This window comes from Clupea harengus, chromosome 11 (assembly GCF_900700415.2).
Source record: "Clupea harengus chromosome 11, Ch_v2.0.2, whole genome shotgun sequence".
Classification (NCBI taxonomy): domain Eukaryota; kingdom Metazoa; phylum Chordata; class Actinopteri; order Clupeiformes; family Clupeidae; genus Clupea; species Clupea harengus.
The window spans coordinates 2,271,204-2,289,432 of NC_045162.1; the positions used below are offsets into that span (position 1 = coordinate 2,271,204).

Genomic DNA, 18,229 nt, shown 5'->3' on the forward strand with positions numbered 1-18,229 from the left:
AGGCCTTTAGAATAGGCACTAATACACACACCTCGAAGCCTTTAGAATAGGCACTAATACATACATACACCTCTAGGCCTTTATAATAGGCACAAAATAGGCATGATGAAAATGCCACACTGGAAAAAACGGAATTGAAGGTTGAAGGTTGCCAATGTTGAGGCTGTCCATACCCCAGAAACCACTAACACTGCATTCACAATACACAGTACTGATGTAATACGATCTTTCTGCTTTCTGTATTGTCACTTCCGGAGTTCTAACAGTATTGTACAGTATTTCATCTTCACTAACCTTTACTTTTTATAGTATGCAATAGAAATGCTTTACCTGCTATGTGAGCTATAGCCAGAGATTGTAGAATGAGTGTGGTTTTCATCAGTGGTCAAATCGTTGTTCTTACTTTTTCCAACGAAATATATCCGATGTGACTAATGCTCAAAGTCGCACTGTCGAAGTGAAAATACAGCTTTTGTCGCAGAAATAACCTTTGCCTTTGTTCAAAGGTGTCTCCGGTATCCTCAAAGAGGGCTATCAACTCAACCATGTCTCGGATCTTGCGTAATGTGATTTGATTTCGGGTCATTGTTCTGCATCCTTCGAAGTTTCCATTTATGAGATCATGTTGTAAACTTCACCCAGATTGAACTATAGACTCTTTCTTCAACAGGTCCTTCACTTCTGTACTTGAACTTTCACTTTTATTTAAGTGATGCTAATTAGTTTACTAAACAAACATCTTTTTAATTCCATAACTTTAATTCTGGAGTGCTTAGTGCATAAGATATCCCATAATATCATTGAGTTGATGAGGTAAATGAAAAGACCGGCAACAACATGTTCCCACCAGCGATTTTATTTGATCTTTTATCAGTTTTACAACTCAAACACCATCATAGTTTTTATATAATTTGGTGACTGAAACATGGAATAGGGTGCATACAAGTTAAGAGTACATTACACACATACATAAAATCAATACTGCATTTCCAGAGAAATTAACTGTGGATATCTATTACTGTTGGTGAAAAGGACAAATACACCGATGAGAGATCTGAGCCGATGTTGGATCATGGGTTGGCATACTGAGTATGTCTTTAATACTTACTAAATGCAGTTGGGTGGGCATACTAAGTATGTCTTGATGAACGACTCACGAAAGAATGAACCTGACAGCCACGACATGGATCCGTATGCGTGTTAGGCCTCATATTCATATCCATTCTCAAACTCACATTCACACTCATACCTCATACTGATACTTGTTTGAAATATGTATTAATCATATGAAAAACTTATGCTTTTATGAAATTGCTGGAGCTATGCTTTATAATCATCTAAACCAATATATGCCTTTTAAAATGATTGCAGAATGTCTGAATCATGCCTTATAACCATATGATAGTGTGTGAAATTGCTTGAGTGATGTTTAACAAATCTATATCTGCTGCTGATTGCTATGATCAAGAGTGAAATGTGCTTGTTGTATAAGAAAAGTTTTTAGTGCAAATGCTTGTGAGGAAACAATGCTGATGTAAGCTGTGAATGTCCAGTTGAAACTGTGAAGTGGGTTAAACACAGGAAGTGTACCCTTTGGGGGCCCGCGAGGAGGAGGCCGGCTGTAAGAAGCCGGCCTATAGATGAATCACACCTCTGTTAAATCATGACATGGCAAAAGTACATTGTGTGATGGAATGAATATTTTGTGACCTTATAAGGAGAAGTCCGTGATGAAAAGACGGAAGCAGGAGCAGTTAAAAGCTGAGCTCAATGCATGTAGACTCAGCTCCTCTTCGTTTGCTGTGTGGGTTGTACACTGTTTTTTGAGAGCTTGTAGTTTTCTTTTCTTTTAAATTCTTTTTGACCCCTTTGACATTAAATCTTGGGGTACTTTTTCAATACTAAAAACCTCGCTTCTGCGTCAGTTAATGAAGTGAGTTAAGCTCCGCGCCCCGCTACACACCTCGCCTTATTACACCTGTCAGATTAGCAGCCTGTGGTCCAGAACGCCCGATACCTAAGAGAGGTGGGGGCCTTTGGCACAGAAAAACCTGTCGACTGCGTGGAAAAGGTGAGTTGTCCCTCTCTTTCACTCTAGAAGAGAGTACGTGAAGGTGATCTCGGAAGGCATTCTGATTGATCCCTTTTTGTATCTTGGCTGAAACATACAATTAAAGGCTTGGTTATAATGTGACATGATTTTTTCCGAACTAAGTTGTATTCTGATTTGCGTGGCAGATAACCGTAGTAATTACTTGTGAGAGCGTGTGAAAAACTCGGGCGTCGAAAAGCACACAATAATTTTCTATAGGCGTCACACTTATGCATTTCTTAACAGTCTTTAATACTTACTCAGTCAGAAAAGAACACACACATGATAATTTCTATTGCCCTGAATATGACACAACACACAACAGCCTCATACTGAAAATGAAACGGAGAGTCAATGGTAAAAATGCTTTTGCACAAAAGATAACAATTTATCCATCTGTTACATTTACAGCACCATTTACAGTGTTTATTATTATTATTATTATTATTATTATTTATTATTTATGTGTCATTTCTGTACATTCTTTAACAGTAAACATCACAATAACACTCTGAGCAAATACTTGTTTGTACATTTCAAATGCTTCTGAAAGCATTTATGTTTCTCACAACACCCTTTCTTGACCTTCCTGCAGGCTTTTTGTAACAGCCAACTATCTTTAACAGCTTAGCTGGCTTAGCCAGACTGCAGGGTAAGACATCATGCCTTCTTCTCCTGTGCTGTCCTCCGCGGTGATGGTGACACTTTAACCTCGTCAGATGTCATTGAGCTCGAACTGACTGACACTGTTTGTGTTGTCAGAACAACTGACTGACAATATCAAGATCAGATGCACTTCCTACTCATAATTGTGGGTCTTGACAACCCAGTGGATTTACCTGCATCTCTTCTTGAAGAATGGCTGTACAATCAACAAGATGGCTGTCAAGACAGCTACAGCCAGCAGTGCACTAATCACTATGGCAACGATGGGTCCTCCACTCAAGCCAGGAACACCTTTGTCCTCTGCAAACAAGCCATGAGTTAGGAGTTAGGTCTGAGCTACAGCAAGCCACGACTTAGGTCTGAGCTACAGCAAGCCATGAGTTAGGTCTGAGCTACAGCAAGTTAACAATATTCATATTTACCCCTAATATTCATGCAAATCATACCAAAAATCATATAAACAATCATCATCATCATCATCATCATCATCATCAAATATCATAGCATGTAGCATACAGACAACAAACAAATACACCCTCATGCCTATTTTGTGCCTATTCTAAAGGCCTAGAGGTGTATGTATGTATTAGTGCCTATTCTAAAGGCCTAGAGGTGTATGTATTAGTGCCTATTCTAAAGGCCTAGAGGTGTATGTATGTATTAGTGCCTATTCTAAAGGCCTAGAGGTGTATGTATGTGTTAGTGCCTATTCTAAAGGCCTAGAGGTGTATGTGTTAGTGCCTATTCTAAAGGCCTAGAGGTGTATGTATGTATTAGTGCCTATTCTAAAGGCCTAGAGGTGTATGTATGTATTAGTGCCTATTCTAAAGGCCTAGAGGTGTATGTATGTATTAGTGCCTATTCTAAAGGCCTAGAGGTGTATGTATGTATTAGTGCCTATTCTAAAGGCCTAGAGGTGTTTGTATGTATTAGTGCCTATTCTAAAGGCCTAGAGGTGTATGTATGTATTAGTGCCTATTCTAAAGGCCTAGAGGTGTATGTATGTATCAGTGCCTATTCTAAAGGTTAGATGAAATATATCTCTGCAGTTTTATTTTCTATCTTTTGCTATGCATTTTATGTATTCAATTTTATAATTTGAATTATAATTATTAATTTATTTTTTTTGCACTATATCTGAGTTATGTTTCTTTGATGTCTATTTTTATGTGCATGTAATTTCTTTGTGCATATTATGTATTTGCTGTAAAGCACTATGAGCTGCATTCTTTTGCATGAAAGGTGCTATATAAATAAAGTTGTATTATTATTATTATTCTAAAGGCCTAGAGGTGTATGTATTAGTGTCTATTCTAAAGGTCTAGAGGTGTATGTATGTATTAGTGCCTATTCTAAAGGCCTAGAGGTGTATGTGTTATTAGTGCCTATTCTAAAGGCCTAGAGGTGTATGTGTTAGTGCCTATTCTAAAGGCCTAGAGGTGTATGTGTTACAGTGTTTCTTACCTAACACAGTAACATACAATCTGTCTGACTGCACATTTCTCCCTGTTTTGCTGTTGTTAGCCCAGCAGCTGTAGGCACCGCTCTGACTGGCCTGAACATTCTCCAGTCTGAGTTCTGGTCTCTCTCTACCCAGCAGGGTTCCATTCAGAGCCCACTGGACCTGGGCAGCAGGCTTGGACTCAGAAGAGCAGGACAGGGTGATGTCAGAGCCTGAGTGATAGGATGGGCCCTTAGGTGTAGCCACCATGATCGCCTCATCCGGTCCGTCTGAGAAATGAATGATCGAGATTACATCACAGATTCAGCATGGCAGGTTTTTCATACCCAGACATTAAGTCACAAAATGTCATTCGCCATATAAAAATTATGTGGCTGAGTAATTTTTTTTATCCCAGCAACTGTGCATGGAATGTCAGTGTGCAGGGAATGAGCTAAGATGAACCGTAGGGAGGTTTTATTCATTTAATTTAATGATCTCTTTCAAATCACATCAGGAGTTGCGCCATTGAGCCTTTTCCTAAATCTTGAACTCACAGAGAATATTGAGAGTCAGGGTGCGGACCACAGCCCCGCTCACAGCGTTGGAGGCCTCACATGTGTACGGCCCCCGGTCACGTCTCGTCACGCGGTAGTTGACACTGTAGAGCTCACTGGAGATCTTACCAGGAGATCCGGTGGCTGTCATGGTGTAGCCGGCACCATAGAGCTTAAGCGTGGCAACGGAGCCAGATGCCGTGCAGCTGATGTTAACGGAGCTGTGGTACTCGATCAGCTCAGTCGCACTAGCCACCAGTGAAACGTTGGAGATGGGAGCTGCGGTGTAAAAGGCAAAGGACTATTAGGCCCACTGCATCTCGGCTTTTCATTCAAGATTGTGTTCATAAATGTGGAAAAAATATGGTATGTTTTGTGATGAATATCTCAAATAAAGTCCGAGCAGGAGATGACTGAGAGGAGGGACATTAGTCATAGAACATCATAACCTTCGAGACAGGAGAGGAGACTGGTATACGATGTTATCCACACATAGTGGTGCTCACGTCATATCTTACCAGAGACATTGATTAAACAAAACAGAGACGTCTGATAATAAAATGATGACAACAATAAAGTTCTAAAATGAGGACAGAATATATATTTAGTAAAGCGCAATATAATAATGTAAGAAAATCCTAATGCAGAGAAGAATATGACAAACAAAACCCCTGGCACATCAGGCTACACCTGTTCTCTAACCACTCACCCAGGACAGTCAGGGCTGTTTGCCCACTAAGCTCTGTGCCTCCTCCAAGCCTGGTGGTGACTGTGTACAACCCAGAGTCTTCCAGCGTGAGATTCAGCAGCTCCAGAGATCCGGTCGTGGCGTTTAGACGGACACGGCCAGGGTAGCCAGGCCCAAAGGTGATATTCTCACCACCCATGCTGGTGATGACAGGGACGCTTTTAAATCTCCAGCTGATTTCTTTGAAGGGAGCTGATGGACGGTTGATGGTGAATTTCATGTCTTCCCCCACAGCTCTCACGGTGGATTCAAATGGTAATAATGACTGGTGTTGTCCCAGACCGAAACCTGTGAAAGGGATGACATTTAAGTTACCTTATAGCCCACAGCCCAAAGTCCTACATTTAAGTTACCTTATAGCCCACAGACCAAAGCCTTACATTTAAGTTACTTTATAGTCCACAGACCAACGCAAACATTTAAATTACTTTATGCAAGCGCTTAACCCTGCTCCTGCCACGCCCCCTCCGACTTCAACTCACCCACCTCCGTGTCATTCACCATCAACGGAAGGCAAATCACGTAAACCTGTCACTCCCTTCACTTCTTTGTCTGGCCTCCTATCTTGAAGGACTAAAACCTGACGACACAAGCCCCGGACTGGTCGAACTCTGTTTTCGATCTCTGCCCGTTTTCGAACTCCGACTTGAAGGTCATCCTATTTTGCTTTTCCTCTCGTGCTCCTGCGCTTATTGTTTCTGTGTTGGTTTATCTACTTTGCGTTTGCTTTAAGTCTGCCTTTTATTTTCTCAAATACTTCTGAGCTTTGTAGTTTTGACTTCAGATCTTCTGTGCGTTACCATTTTGAACTCTTAAATCTTCTAAGCGTTTTGTATCCAGTTTTTACTTTTGTGTTTGTCCTGTCCACGGTTTCGGCTGTTCCTAATAAACTCTTATCATCCAACGTCTTTGTGTTGCCTGAAGTCCGTGACGCACAGACCAAAGCCCTACATTTACGTTACGTGTTAAACATGATGTGGAAATCAGCAGTTTAGTAAACTGTATACAATCTTTTTGATTAAAGCATGGGTTAAAATGACTAATTATTGAGGGAAAATTGCTGGGAATGTTGATGTTGTTTGGGAGTGTTCACCCCCGGCCCCCTACATCCACTGTTAATTTCACAACACAGGCATAAGACGGCAAAAACTGTATCGGGACTAGTAGGAAAAACACTGCAGTAGTGCCTTCGGGAAAGCTGTATTTTTGGCACTTTCTGATGAGTGTCCACAGTCTGAAGACTCTTTACAGTTTGGTCCTGACTATGGCGAAAACCAGCATAGTTTTAGTATTGTATTTATGGCGTGAACTGCCTTACTTCCCTCTACAAACACATTACTCAAATCCAGTGAACTCATATCCTGTTCACTGCCACTTAGGAGGCATTGTGCCATTTTGGAAAGTGTCACACTTTAACCGTGCGCCGTGCCCTACCCATATTTAGACCGAAAATGTACGAACATTTCTCACGTCTCCGGATGGTCATTCCAATGTGGGTAGTGAACTCGCCACGGGATGTTCCCAGCAACTAGCAACTACAAATAGTTAAGTGACCTGTTATGTGTAAGCCTATGCAACGATTTCCTCTGCTCTGTGCAATCAATGTTTAAAACAGTTTCTTGATGTGATTCATCAGCCTATATAGCCTACTTCAGACATCCCCGGGAGACTACTTCCGAATCTAAATAGGCCTATACAATAACACCATGGGTGTATCAATCAACTATCAATCCTACATATATTACACATTATATAAATATATAACAATGTACAAAAGTAGCATAGTAGATTCAAATTTGTCTTTTTACTTGCAAACTTGCAATGTATTTATCGGTATGCATTTATTTATTTTAGCCTATGAATTGGTCTGTGGATCTAAATAGTTTAAAAATAAATGCTATATGATAAACTATTTAATATGACATCTAGGCTGAAAATGTTTCATACTTTTCAGTTGTTTTATGACAACTCACATCTGTGAATGGCAAAAACAAATCAAGTGCATAAAACGGAATAATCCGGATAATGAATCATTTTACCTGTTAGCAGGATCACAACCAGGGTCACACGAAGAGCCATGTCTTTAGTCTCAGTTTTGTCAATAGCCACTGAGATCTGTATGAATGCGTAGGCCTATATCATGCCTGCACTCAGAAGAAACACCAGTGACTCATCACTCATACTCGACAGTTCGGTCAGCCATTACACAATAACTGAGTGGCATTTCCTGTCATTGTAAAACTAGCTGTCAACATGCAGTAATACGGTCCAGTGGCATAATGAAACAGATGTTTCCTAATAATGGAGTAATTGAGCTACTCCAATGTGGTGAAACACTTGCACAGGCCACAAAGCACCAACACAATGTTTCAGATTTACTGTTTAACTGTACTACGCCACTAGATGGCAATGTCACCGCAGGCCAGTTTTGAACTAGAGGAGAAATCCACTTCAGGGCAACACAAGCCATAATGTTGCCATGAAAGCAACAGTTTTATTGGGAATAAGGCAAAAAACACGTAAAAACATCACATTCACACACACATACACACACTTGATATCCATGGGAAACAATACCTGTTTGTAGTAATTACAACTTCTAGACCTGATTGCTTTAAGCATTACACTACTAGTATCCAGCCTATCTCCCGTGGTAATGATAGGCGAGGGAGACACCTGACACAGTGATAATGACACAGCAGTGAGATAGAGGAGTTTGAATGTGTTTGTGTGAATGTCATTTCCTCTCCATACTTTAGTCGTGAAATGAAACTTAGCTTTTAACATGATACTGTGATGATGAGCAGGAAGCAGACTTCTCTTTGGCATCTTTGCTGTTTGTTAAAGACACACAGTAAATGAACACTCAGGAACTGATGACCAATGGGCAGGATGGCAAGGATCTTATACGCAGACACAGCGCACAGGGCGAGGGTAGACAAAGAGGCGAACACACGAGGACAACTACACCAGGCCATCACACACATCACCCAGACTCAAATGGCAACAGAAATACACGCTGACATTCTAAACTAAGTTGCTGACTTGACATGCATAGCCTCCTTTATCTGATTATGTCTCCTTTATCTGATTATATCTCCTTTATTGGTTTTACCAGTGGTAAGTGGTTATCAGCAACTTTACTGGGCTTTACTGGAACCTATGGCCTGATCTCAGTTAATAATGAACTAAACACTCATTTCCTTGTCTAGTGGCCTTTACGGTCAGTCCATTAGTATACCCATTTCCTGGTTGTGTGGGAGTGGAAGGAACTATCTTGATGTAAATAAACATCAAAGAACACGTGAGACACAATACAAAAAGATCTGTTAATACCTTTCAGTCACTGCACAATAATACTCAATTAAGCATGTTGTGATTTGTATTTAGCAATTTAATGACAGATATGGCTAAATATAATAATAATAATAATAATAATAATTCATTTGATTTGTAATGCACTCTTCATTCAAAAGAATCTCAGAGTGCCAAAAGAATCTCATATATATATGTTATGCATACAGTTTTTTGGCCAAAATCTCTGGACATGCAACCCTTCTTCAACTTCCTATGCACATTCTATTTGGCACTTTGTATTAAAAGTCTTACGCTTAACTTCATTATTTGCTCGCTTGGCACTTGTGAGTTGCTTCGAATACAAACGCATGTCAAACATGGCTGCTTTGGATACAAACACATGTCAAACATGGCTGCTTTGAATATAAACACATGTCAAACATGGCTGCTTTGGATACAAACACATGTCAAACATGGCTGCTTTGGATACAAACTAACATGTTTGCTAACATGTTTACTAACATGTCAAACATGGCTGCTTTGGACATCAATGCATGTCAAACATGGCTGGAAAGATGGCTTTACATTTGAAATATATTTTTGTAGTACAAAGACTCGGGCACGACTGGAGGCTGTGGAAAAAGAAACACAAGACCAGTGTTAGGCACACATAAGCACATCTTACTTTTAGATTTTAGGTGATGCTACAGTAAAATTCCACATAACGTTTCAACATTCATGTTCAATTCAGTACCAACAAGCATTAGCTCGTGCATGTGTTTACTCACTCGTTTGACAGATATACGCGTTTCATAAACAGTGTCATCTGAATGAACAGAGCCTGAAACAACAGAAGTGAAATGATTATTTCTGACATCTATGACTCTGTGTTTATTACAACTTGTTTTAAATGTACATGTATAAACCAAAATAAACACCGTTGGTTACAGTCAAATAACAAAGCTTTGTAAATCCAATAAAATGTTTTATTTTAAGATGTCCCTAGTTATGTTACCTATGTTGTTGACCTTCTGCACAACATTGTTGCTGGATATAATTCAAACCTGTCTGAATCAGAATCATGCACAGTGATGGGCTGGAACCTTTTGCACTATATAACCTGACAGCCTAAAAAGGTTTTTGCGTACCTGAATGTTCTGTCCCGTCTGTAGGTGCTTCATATAGTCCTGGATTTGCTATAGTGGTTGCATTGAGAGGTATAGGAGCATCCTATTGGATGAAGTGAAACACCATCAGAGCAAAATGTATACAAAATGCTTTGAAAGTCGTATTATATGATTCAAATAAGGTGTTCTTCCTTCTAAAATTGACTGGTAGTTACAAACATATTCCCATGTAGAGTGTTAGGAATTGTGAAGATACTCACATATCTTGAGGCAGGCTTGGAGACAGAACGATCACCTGGCACCTCATCTAAGCATAAAAAAACATGAAAGGGACCTTTGTCATTTCCTTTTATTTCAGTTCATCTTACCTTAAATATCAGTATGTTATGACAACATTAAGAAAATACGTTCAGGACCTATTGGAAATACTGCATATTTATGGTATTTACGTAATCATGTCATGTATTAAAGCATTTTGTTACATGTGCCCTGCTTACCATAAACTAGATCTATACAAATGATACTAGAGTTGGGAGCTAGAGAAAATAAATTAAATAAATACAAACTTTTTCTTCTGGAATTTCCAGAGTGAAGCCTGCGCACACACACACACACACACACACGCGCACACGCGCACACGCGCACACGCGCACACGCGCACACACGCACACACGCACACACACACACACACACACACACACACACACACAGGGAAAGAGAAATATAGACCTTTAAATAGTGAATCTCTTTGAAACAATGTAAAATTACCTCCCAGTGGAAGTTGAGCGCACCCTTTTTGGTCAATGGGTAATTTCTTCATGGCAAAGAAAGAGCCTCCAACCCCTACAGCCACACCCAAGATCAAGCATGCCACTCCTATCCCAGCTATAGCTCCAGCAGACAAGCTATTCTCTTTCCTCTTATCTGTGGGGCAAAATATCAGAGCCAAACATATTTTATTACACACAGTAAAACGGTTAGCTTACTTGATACAAGCAGAGTCTGGCAGAGGTTACGGGATTTAGAAGCTGTTTCAAAGCAATACAATACCAACCATGCAATGATCCAGTGCATTTCAACTTAGGTAGCCACTTGAGCCAGATATTCTAGTCTTATTTTGGCCTGGTGGAGTCATGGTGGTAGCACAGGGTCTTAATGAGGAATGTTACACAGTAATGTACTGTGCTAGCTTTAAAAGAAGACAGCAGGCAAGGAAAGGCAACGCAAGACAGTGTAGATTTTGTTTTGCATTATGTGGGATACTCAGGGGTAATATGCATTATGTGGGCTACTCAAGGTATCATGCATAAACCACTGCGGACGACACAGAATAGTGAGTTGTGTAGTATCATGCATAAACCACTGCGGACGACACAGAATAGTGAGTTGTGTAGTATCATGCATAAACCACTGCGGACGACACAGAATAGTGAGTTGTGTAGTATCATGCATAAACCACTGCGGACGACACAGAATAGTGAGTTGTGTAGTATCATGCATAAACCACTGTGGACGACACAGAATAGTGAGTTGTGTAGTATCATGCATAAACCACTGCGGACGACACAGAATAGTGAGTTGTGTAGTATCATGCATAAACCACTGCGGGCGACACAGAAAAGTGAGTTGTGTAGTATCATTCATAAACCACTGCGGACGACACAGAATAGTGAGTTGTGTAGTATCATGCATAAACCACTGCGGACGACACAGGCTGTCAAGACTGTGATGAAAGCACTATGCAAAAGTCTTAGGCCACCAAAGAAGTCAAGTTAGCACTGTGATGTAATGAAAAGATTCGTGTATCATTGTTCTCACGAGATCTAATCATACCGGAAGTTATGGTGGGGTCATTCTAATCGGTCCATAATCAATCATACCGGAGGTTATGGTGGAGGCATTCTAATCGGTCCATAATCAATCATTCTGACCACATGGCTCAGAGAGGCCTTGACAGTGCGTACCTGTAACTGACACATCAAAATCCGCTTTGCCACTGAGTTTGGTGATGCTGTTCAAAGCAGTGCAGGTGTACTTTCCACTGTCTTCATATTCACTCAGCTCTTTGACGTATGAAGCTCCAGTCACACTCGTTTCTGTCCCATTAAATGCCCATGTGTAGGTGCTCTCAGGGACAGACTCAGCAGTACAGGTCAAATTAATGAAATGGCCACAATCTACCTCTACACCAACAATGATAACTGTGTCTGGTCCATCTAAAAAGAGATAAACAATGGTACATTAACAAATTCAAGCAGGCACAATCAAATTAAATCTATCATTTGATATTATTTAAGACAGTACTAGATGAATAGGATGCAGTATATGTATGTACATAAAAATGGCACCACAAACTGTTTATATTTATACTTGATGAATTGTAATTCATAACTAATATACCAAAATTTCAAAACTCACAGTTCACTGTTACTGTTTGGGAAGCTATCATAGTACTGAAAGGGCTGCTGATGTGGCACATATATTCTCCTCCGTCATCTTTCTCTACTGGGCTGATGGACAGCGTTCTGTTCTCCTCAAAGAAGGTGATGCTGTTGCTAGGAGACAGAGGTTTGCCATCCTTTGTCCACTCCCTGGTGATGATGGAGCCCTGTGCATCGCAGGTTAAGTTGACAGAACTCTCTCCTGCTATCAGGATGCCACCAGTGATTGTAATGGTAGCATTGGATATGTTTTCTGTGTGAAATAAACAGACATAACACACATAAATGACTCTTTCACAATGATAAAACATGTAGAACATGTCATTGTCTTTGTGATTGTAAACCTTTAAAAGTGTGTATTATGGCATAACATGATTGTTTGAGAGGACATGACACTCGTATTCATAATGTCTCATAATAATTGACATAATAATAATAATACTTAAATTTTCTAGGTACTCAAAGATGCTTTCATTGGGCAAAGACAAACAAAACAAAAAGAACACAAAGGAGCAAACAAAACAAACAAACAGAACATTTTAGTGAAAAAACAGAAAATGGAGAAGCTGTGCGGAATGAGTCATGTAGTGGAGGGTAGGGAGGGAAAGGGAGCAGGGGTCAGCAGGTGAAGGCCAGTTTGAAGAGGTGGGTTTGAAAGGGAGCAGGGGTTTTGAGGGCTTGTTTGGATAAAGATAGGGTGGGAGCCTGACGGATGTGGATGGGGAGGGTGTTCCAGAGGGAGGGTGCAGCAACTGAGAGGGCCCTGTCACCCCAGGTCAGGCACTTGGTTCTGATGGTCTTCAGAGTGTTTGCACCGGTGGACCTGAGGCAACGGGTTGGGGCGTGGAGGGGGAGGAGGTCTGAGAGGTAGGGAGGGGCCAGGTTGTTAAGGGCCAGTGGAGGTTGTGTAGGACCGGGGTGAGACACATAAGTCTATAATATACATAGTAATGACTGCCATAGGTGTCAGTTATGCTGTTACGTCCCTACCCCTTTTGACGCCTATCACTGCAATGATTAGCTTAGCAAAGCGCTTATTCACCAGTTTATAGATGAAAATCAAATTGACACACAAAAATTGAAGTTGTGTGAGACGTTAGTCTAAGTGTTAAGACTCCATGTGTACGTAGCCTATCCTTTGATAACCTCCAATCAGATGGCATCACCTTTGTCCCAGGGCAGGCCAGCAACTACGACTAAAAGGCATACTTCTGTATCCAGTGTCCTGGCCCACATTTTGTCCTGGCATTAAGTGATTTTGGGTGCATTTGTACTCGGGCTACGCTCATGGTAATAGCAGGTAGGATGGCCTATGTAAAATCCCATCTGTGTACCCCGCACTTTTCAAACCAAACGGACACCCATACATGTATGTACAGCAATATGTCTGTGTAGTTTGTAAAGGATTAATACCCAATAATACTGTAATACTGGGCAAGACCTTTTGGAAATCTTTAAAATGTCCCAATTGAGTGAGTTTTTATTCACATTGTCAAGCTGGGTTTTGCTTTATTCATGACGGTTAAAGTTCTGAGAACAAAAAGATGTTGAGCATTTCAGGTATTAACAGTCTCTCCTTTTCAGGATCAGGACAGACTCAATCTTTTAAAAAAAATGTCTGACAAAAATGAAAGGTTTAAGGCACTTGGCCTTGTCTTATATTTTGACATGCGTGGTATATTCTGAGACAAATCAGCGAATACCATGATAACCATGACTGACAATTCATTATTCAAAGGCCCCTTTTCGGTGGAAATGTAACCTTGTTAACATGTCCATATGCTGTTTTTAATACGATACACAACACATCATGAGCAAAGTAACGCCATGACTTAGTATTTCCACCATGGAACTGCAGTGTACCAATGACAGAATCAGGGCTTCATATACTGTATATGTTCCTTTAAATATGTTATTCTGAGGAACAGGGATGAGTTTATAGGGGTGTAATAAATGCCAGGACAGGGCCTTTAACATCACACAGGAGAACCAATCATGAGCTAATGTGCGGCCACTTAAAGGCAACTGGTTGTTTTTAGGGGAAATGTATATATTTACTGTATTGGTTCTTTTGAAAATATGTTTTGCTTAACATTCAAAGGTCATGCCAAAAAATCAAAGGAAGATTCTGTGCATTCTTAGCTCCTTGAGGCCCTGGTAAATACCACAGGCCTACTTCAACCAATTGGCATACATGGGTGAAATAACATTTTGTGCGATAAAAAGGTGTTTTAATCAAGGTTTAATAATACTAAGCATGTTCTACCAAACTGTGGAGTAGACCAGTAACTGGGAAGAATATGTACATCCCGTGCCCACGAGCACTGAAAAATGGTCTTTAACCAGCTTTAACCAGGAGAGGTAGAGAGAGCACTTACCAAACACTGTGAGTAATGTGTTCCCTTGTTGTTGTACACCACCACTGATGATGGAGATGGTCACAGTGTACAGCCCATTGTCATTGTGAGTCAGGCCCCTGAGCTCCAGTGAAGCGGTGGTTTTGTTCACAGAGATTCTACCAACATAATCAGCATGTATATCCTCTCCACCACCAATTGAAGTGAAGATTGTAATATCTCTATTTCCTCTGAAACTCCAGGTGATTCTCTGAGGAGGTGCAGATGGTGGGTTAATGAGGGTGAACTTCACACTCCCTCCTACTGCTCCATTCAGAGGTCCATTCAGTCGTAATTCATTTTGGCACGAGCAAAATCCTGAAGGAATGAGGGAAAGAAACAAAGACAGCTTCAAAACTTTAATGTAGAAATTAGTAAGTAAACAAGTAAGAAAGTAAATAGTAACAACATCATCCATCATCATTAATAAGCTTTTGGAAATTTAAATTATAAAATTAAATCCAGAACAAGAACAATTCTGTGCTATAAGCAAATCTGAAAGTGCTTAGCATAGTTATTGCATAAATAGGGTTTAAAATAATTTTTCCCCCCCAAACATCTACAAACCATCATGTCATAGAACAATAATGTTGCTGCTCGTTACATGAAGTCTGTATTGTTCTCTACTTGAGACCGTTAAATCATTGCCTCTTACCAGCTGCTGAAAGGAACAACACAGTGGATGAGATGAGCAGATCCATTCAGAAAGTTGGGGATTCTAGAATAAACTGAGGATAGTCCTGACTTACAAATCTAACACAAGATCATGTAATTCCCCTCTGGCTTCCGAGTGCAAACTAGACAGCGGTAGGCTGAGGTTTCTTCACGTGGAGGACACCAAGAGGAAACTACACAGGACACGCAGTCATTGACGGCTTACTGTAACACTTTCGACAGATAATGTGGTGGCAAAGGTCTTCAAATTATTACGCTGTAAACATGCCATAAATGTCAGACAGTGCAGAAAGCCCTGGTGAGATGTTTTTATCAAATATTTACTGACCTCTTGCGGTTGAAACCTCATATGAATTCACATGAAAAACAGCCTTTTTTTGTTTTTGATTAGGTGACACATGATTTTGACATTTTTCACATTCCTCATATCCAAAGACACAATGATGTAATGAATATGTGTTCATGTGTCCACCTCTTTTTGTAAGGGCTCTGGTGTGATCAGTAAATGCAGTGTAGTGCCTCATTGTTACGACCCTGGCGGGTCTAGGCCCCGCCCCATGACATTTTGCATGCCTGTTCTGTCTCTGTCTCTACAACAGGTAATTGGAACCAGGTGTATGGTTGATTGGCGGGGCTACAAAAGCCCTGATCAGCCAGCAGACGGGAGAGCTTTGGTCTTCCCTTCAGTTGGTTATCGTTGGTCGTGGAATAGAGATTGGATTGAGAATTGCCGTCGGATTTTTGATTGTTGTCGTCGTTGTTTGTTTTATATTACCCTTGAACTGACTGTACATTACATTTTTGGTTTCTATTCACAACCCTGACTTTCACCACACGTTTGCTATAATTATTATATAAACCTAAATCTTGTATCATTAAATAAATAACTTATATTATTATTATAAATTCTGCGTGGCCTCCCCTTTATGTTTCATACCGTGAGTCGTGTACGTGACACTCATCAAATCTTTATTTTGGGGAGTTTGTTCTGCTTTTCTGTGATGTGAGAGGACCACCCAGACTCCATCGTCATGTGCTCTCACATGTTTATAAGTCAAGAAACTTTTGATTTTGTTCAGAGGTACCTCTGTTAACCACAAAGGTAGCTATCAACTCATATCTTTTGTCCAAGGCCTCTGATTATAGGTTAGAGCTGACCCTGGGACAGATCTGTCTGCTGCCAGACTCTTAACTAAGATCAAGAAGAGAGAGCACATCACCCCTGTCTAAGATCAAGAAGAGAAGTGAGAGCACATCACCCCTGTCTAAGATCAAGAAGAGAGAGCACATCACCCCTGTCTTAGCTGAACTAAGATCAAGAAGAGAGAGCACATCACCCCTGTCTAAGATCAAGAAGAGAGAGCACATCACCCCTGTCTAAGACCAAGAAGAGAGAGCTCTTCACCCCTGCTGCCAGACTCTTAACTAAGATCAAGAAGAGAGAGCACATCACCCCTGTCTAAGATCAAGAAGAGAAGTGAGAGCACATCACCCCTGTCTAAGACCAAGAAGAGAGAGCACATCACCCCTGTCTAAGATCAAGAAGAGAAGTGAGAGCACATCACCCCTGTCTAAGACCAAGAAGTGAGAGCACATCACCCCTGTCTAAGACCAAGAAGAGAGAGCACATCACCCCTGTCTAAGACCAAGAAGAGAGAGCACATCACCCCTGCTGCCAGACTCTTAACTAAGATCAAGAAGAGAGAGCACATCACCCCTGTCTTAGCTGAACTGCACTGGCTTCCTGTGTCTTCTAGAATTGATTTTTAAGGTTCTGTTAATTACTTCCAAAGCTCTAAATGGCATAGTACCTTCATACATATATGAACTCTTAAAATCCTATCAACCACAAAGGAACTTTCAATCCTCCAATGCAGATCTTTTAATTGTGCCCAAAGTACCCCACAAGCAAAGCGGGGAAGTAAATCTCTATCAGAGTGAGCGCCCATCAGGAGCATACGTTTCTGTTTCTGGTTATTACACTCTGTTCTATTAAACCAGGGGTACTCAATAGGCGGACCCCGGTCCAGATCCGGACTCAGACGCAATCAAATGTGGACCGAAGCCAAAATCAAAATTTTAATTGAAATCATGATCCAAGCGAGTTTTCATTGTTGTGTGATTTCGTGCTATATATTTTTTCCCTATTCGATGTGGTTTCTATCTTCCGTGTCCAATCCAGAGGTCCAATCAGGAGCTGTAATAACAACATCACTATGACAACTCACTCACTCAATGTTGGCCGCGAGCTCTGTGGGTCACGCAGGTTGTGTGTGTCAATGGCAACAACGCGGGCAGATAGATTTATGAAGGGTATCTGTTTATCAGCGAACGTAAATTTTGGCGTGCTCTAAACCCGACAAAAAACGAAAAGTTGATTCCAAAAATCGCGAATTTAAGAGAGTGGACTGACAAGTAGCCTATGCATTTGTGCTGCCTGTGGGGAGCACAGCACCGATGTGTTTAATCTGCAACGACACGGTTGCCCTTGTCAAAAGTGGTAACGTGAAACGTAACTATGAAACAAAGCATGCACACTTCGAACAAAATGACCCCCAGAACTATGAGGTAAGGGCCAGAAAAATAAACCAACTGCAATCCTCATACCAAGCAACATGCAATGCAATAGTTAGATCAGCCACACACCAAGAGCGTGCATGCATACCTCAACATACTGTTGTGAGTCTGCCTTATCAACCATGAATATGGTGCAAAACAAATACAGGAGCACACTCACAAATGAACACTTACATCAGTGCCTCCGCCTGGCCCTCACATCTTTAATGCCC

The 18,229-nt window shown here is 40.8% G+C and overlaps 2 protein-coding genes and 1 long non-coding RNA gene across 4 annotated transcripts; 1 reads left to right on the plus strand and 2 right to left on the minus strand.

Moving 5' to 3' along the window:
• Positions 1 to 1,716: 1,716 nt before the first annotated feature.
• Positions 1,717 to 7,904, minus strand: LOC105894899 (carcinoembryonic antigen-related cell adhesion molecule 8-like). Of its 2 annotated transcripts, none has more exons than XM_031576886.1 (6): positions 7,544 to 7,904; positions 5,466 to 5,792; positions 4,757 to 5,035; positions 4,223 to 4,489; positions 2,932 to 3,058; positions 1,717 to 2,158 (listed from the first exon to the last, which is right to left on the minus strand). In XM_031576886.1, the coding sequence occupies exons 1-6, from the start codon at positions 7,581 to 7,583 to the stop codon at positions 2,095 to 2,097; spliced, it is 1,104 nt and encodes a 367-aa protein (XP_031432746.1). In that variant the 5' UTR covers positions 7,584 to 7,904; the 3' UTR covers positions 1,717 to 2,094. The 2 variants fall into 2 exon arrangements, with proteins under 2 accessions (XP_031432746.1, XP_031432747.1); XM_031576887.2 differs by lacking the exon at positions 7,544 to 7,904 and adding an exon at positions 5,991 to 6,226.
• Positions 3,228 to 4,373, plus strand: LOC122133250. The gene is made up of 3 exons (XR_006152651.1): positions 3,228 to 3,752; positions 4,086 to 4,162; positions 4,198 to 4,373. It is a non-coding gene; the product is annotated as an uncharacterized LOC122133250 (long non-coding RNA).
• A 64-nt stretch (positions 7,905 to 7,968) lies between the features above and the next one.
• On the minus strand, positions 7,969 to 15,466 carry LOC116222499 (carcinoembryonic antigen-related cell adhesion molecule 6-like). Its single transcript, XM_031576892.2, has 10 exons — positions 15,421 to 15,466; positions 14,748 to 15,083; positions 12,347 to 12,622; positions 11,893 to 12,144; positions 10,720 to 10,852; positions 10,495 to 10,523; positions 10,189 to 10,235; positions 9,950 to 10,031; positions 9,590 to 9,642; positions 7,969 to 9,433 (listed from the first exon to the last, which is right to left on the minus strand). Exons 1-10 carry the CDS (start codon positions 15,464 to 15,466, stop codon positions 9,383 to 9,385), a joined length of 1,305 nt encoding a protein of 434 aa, XP_031432752.1. The 3' UTR covers positions 7,969 to 9,382.
• Between the last annotated feature and the right edge of the window lie 2,763 nt (positions 15,467 to 18,229).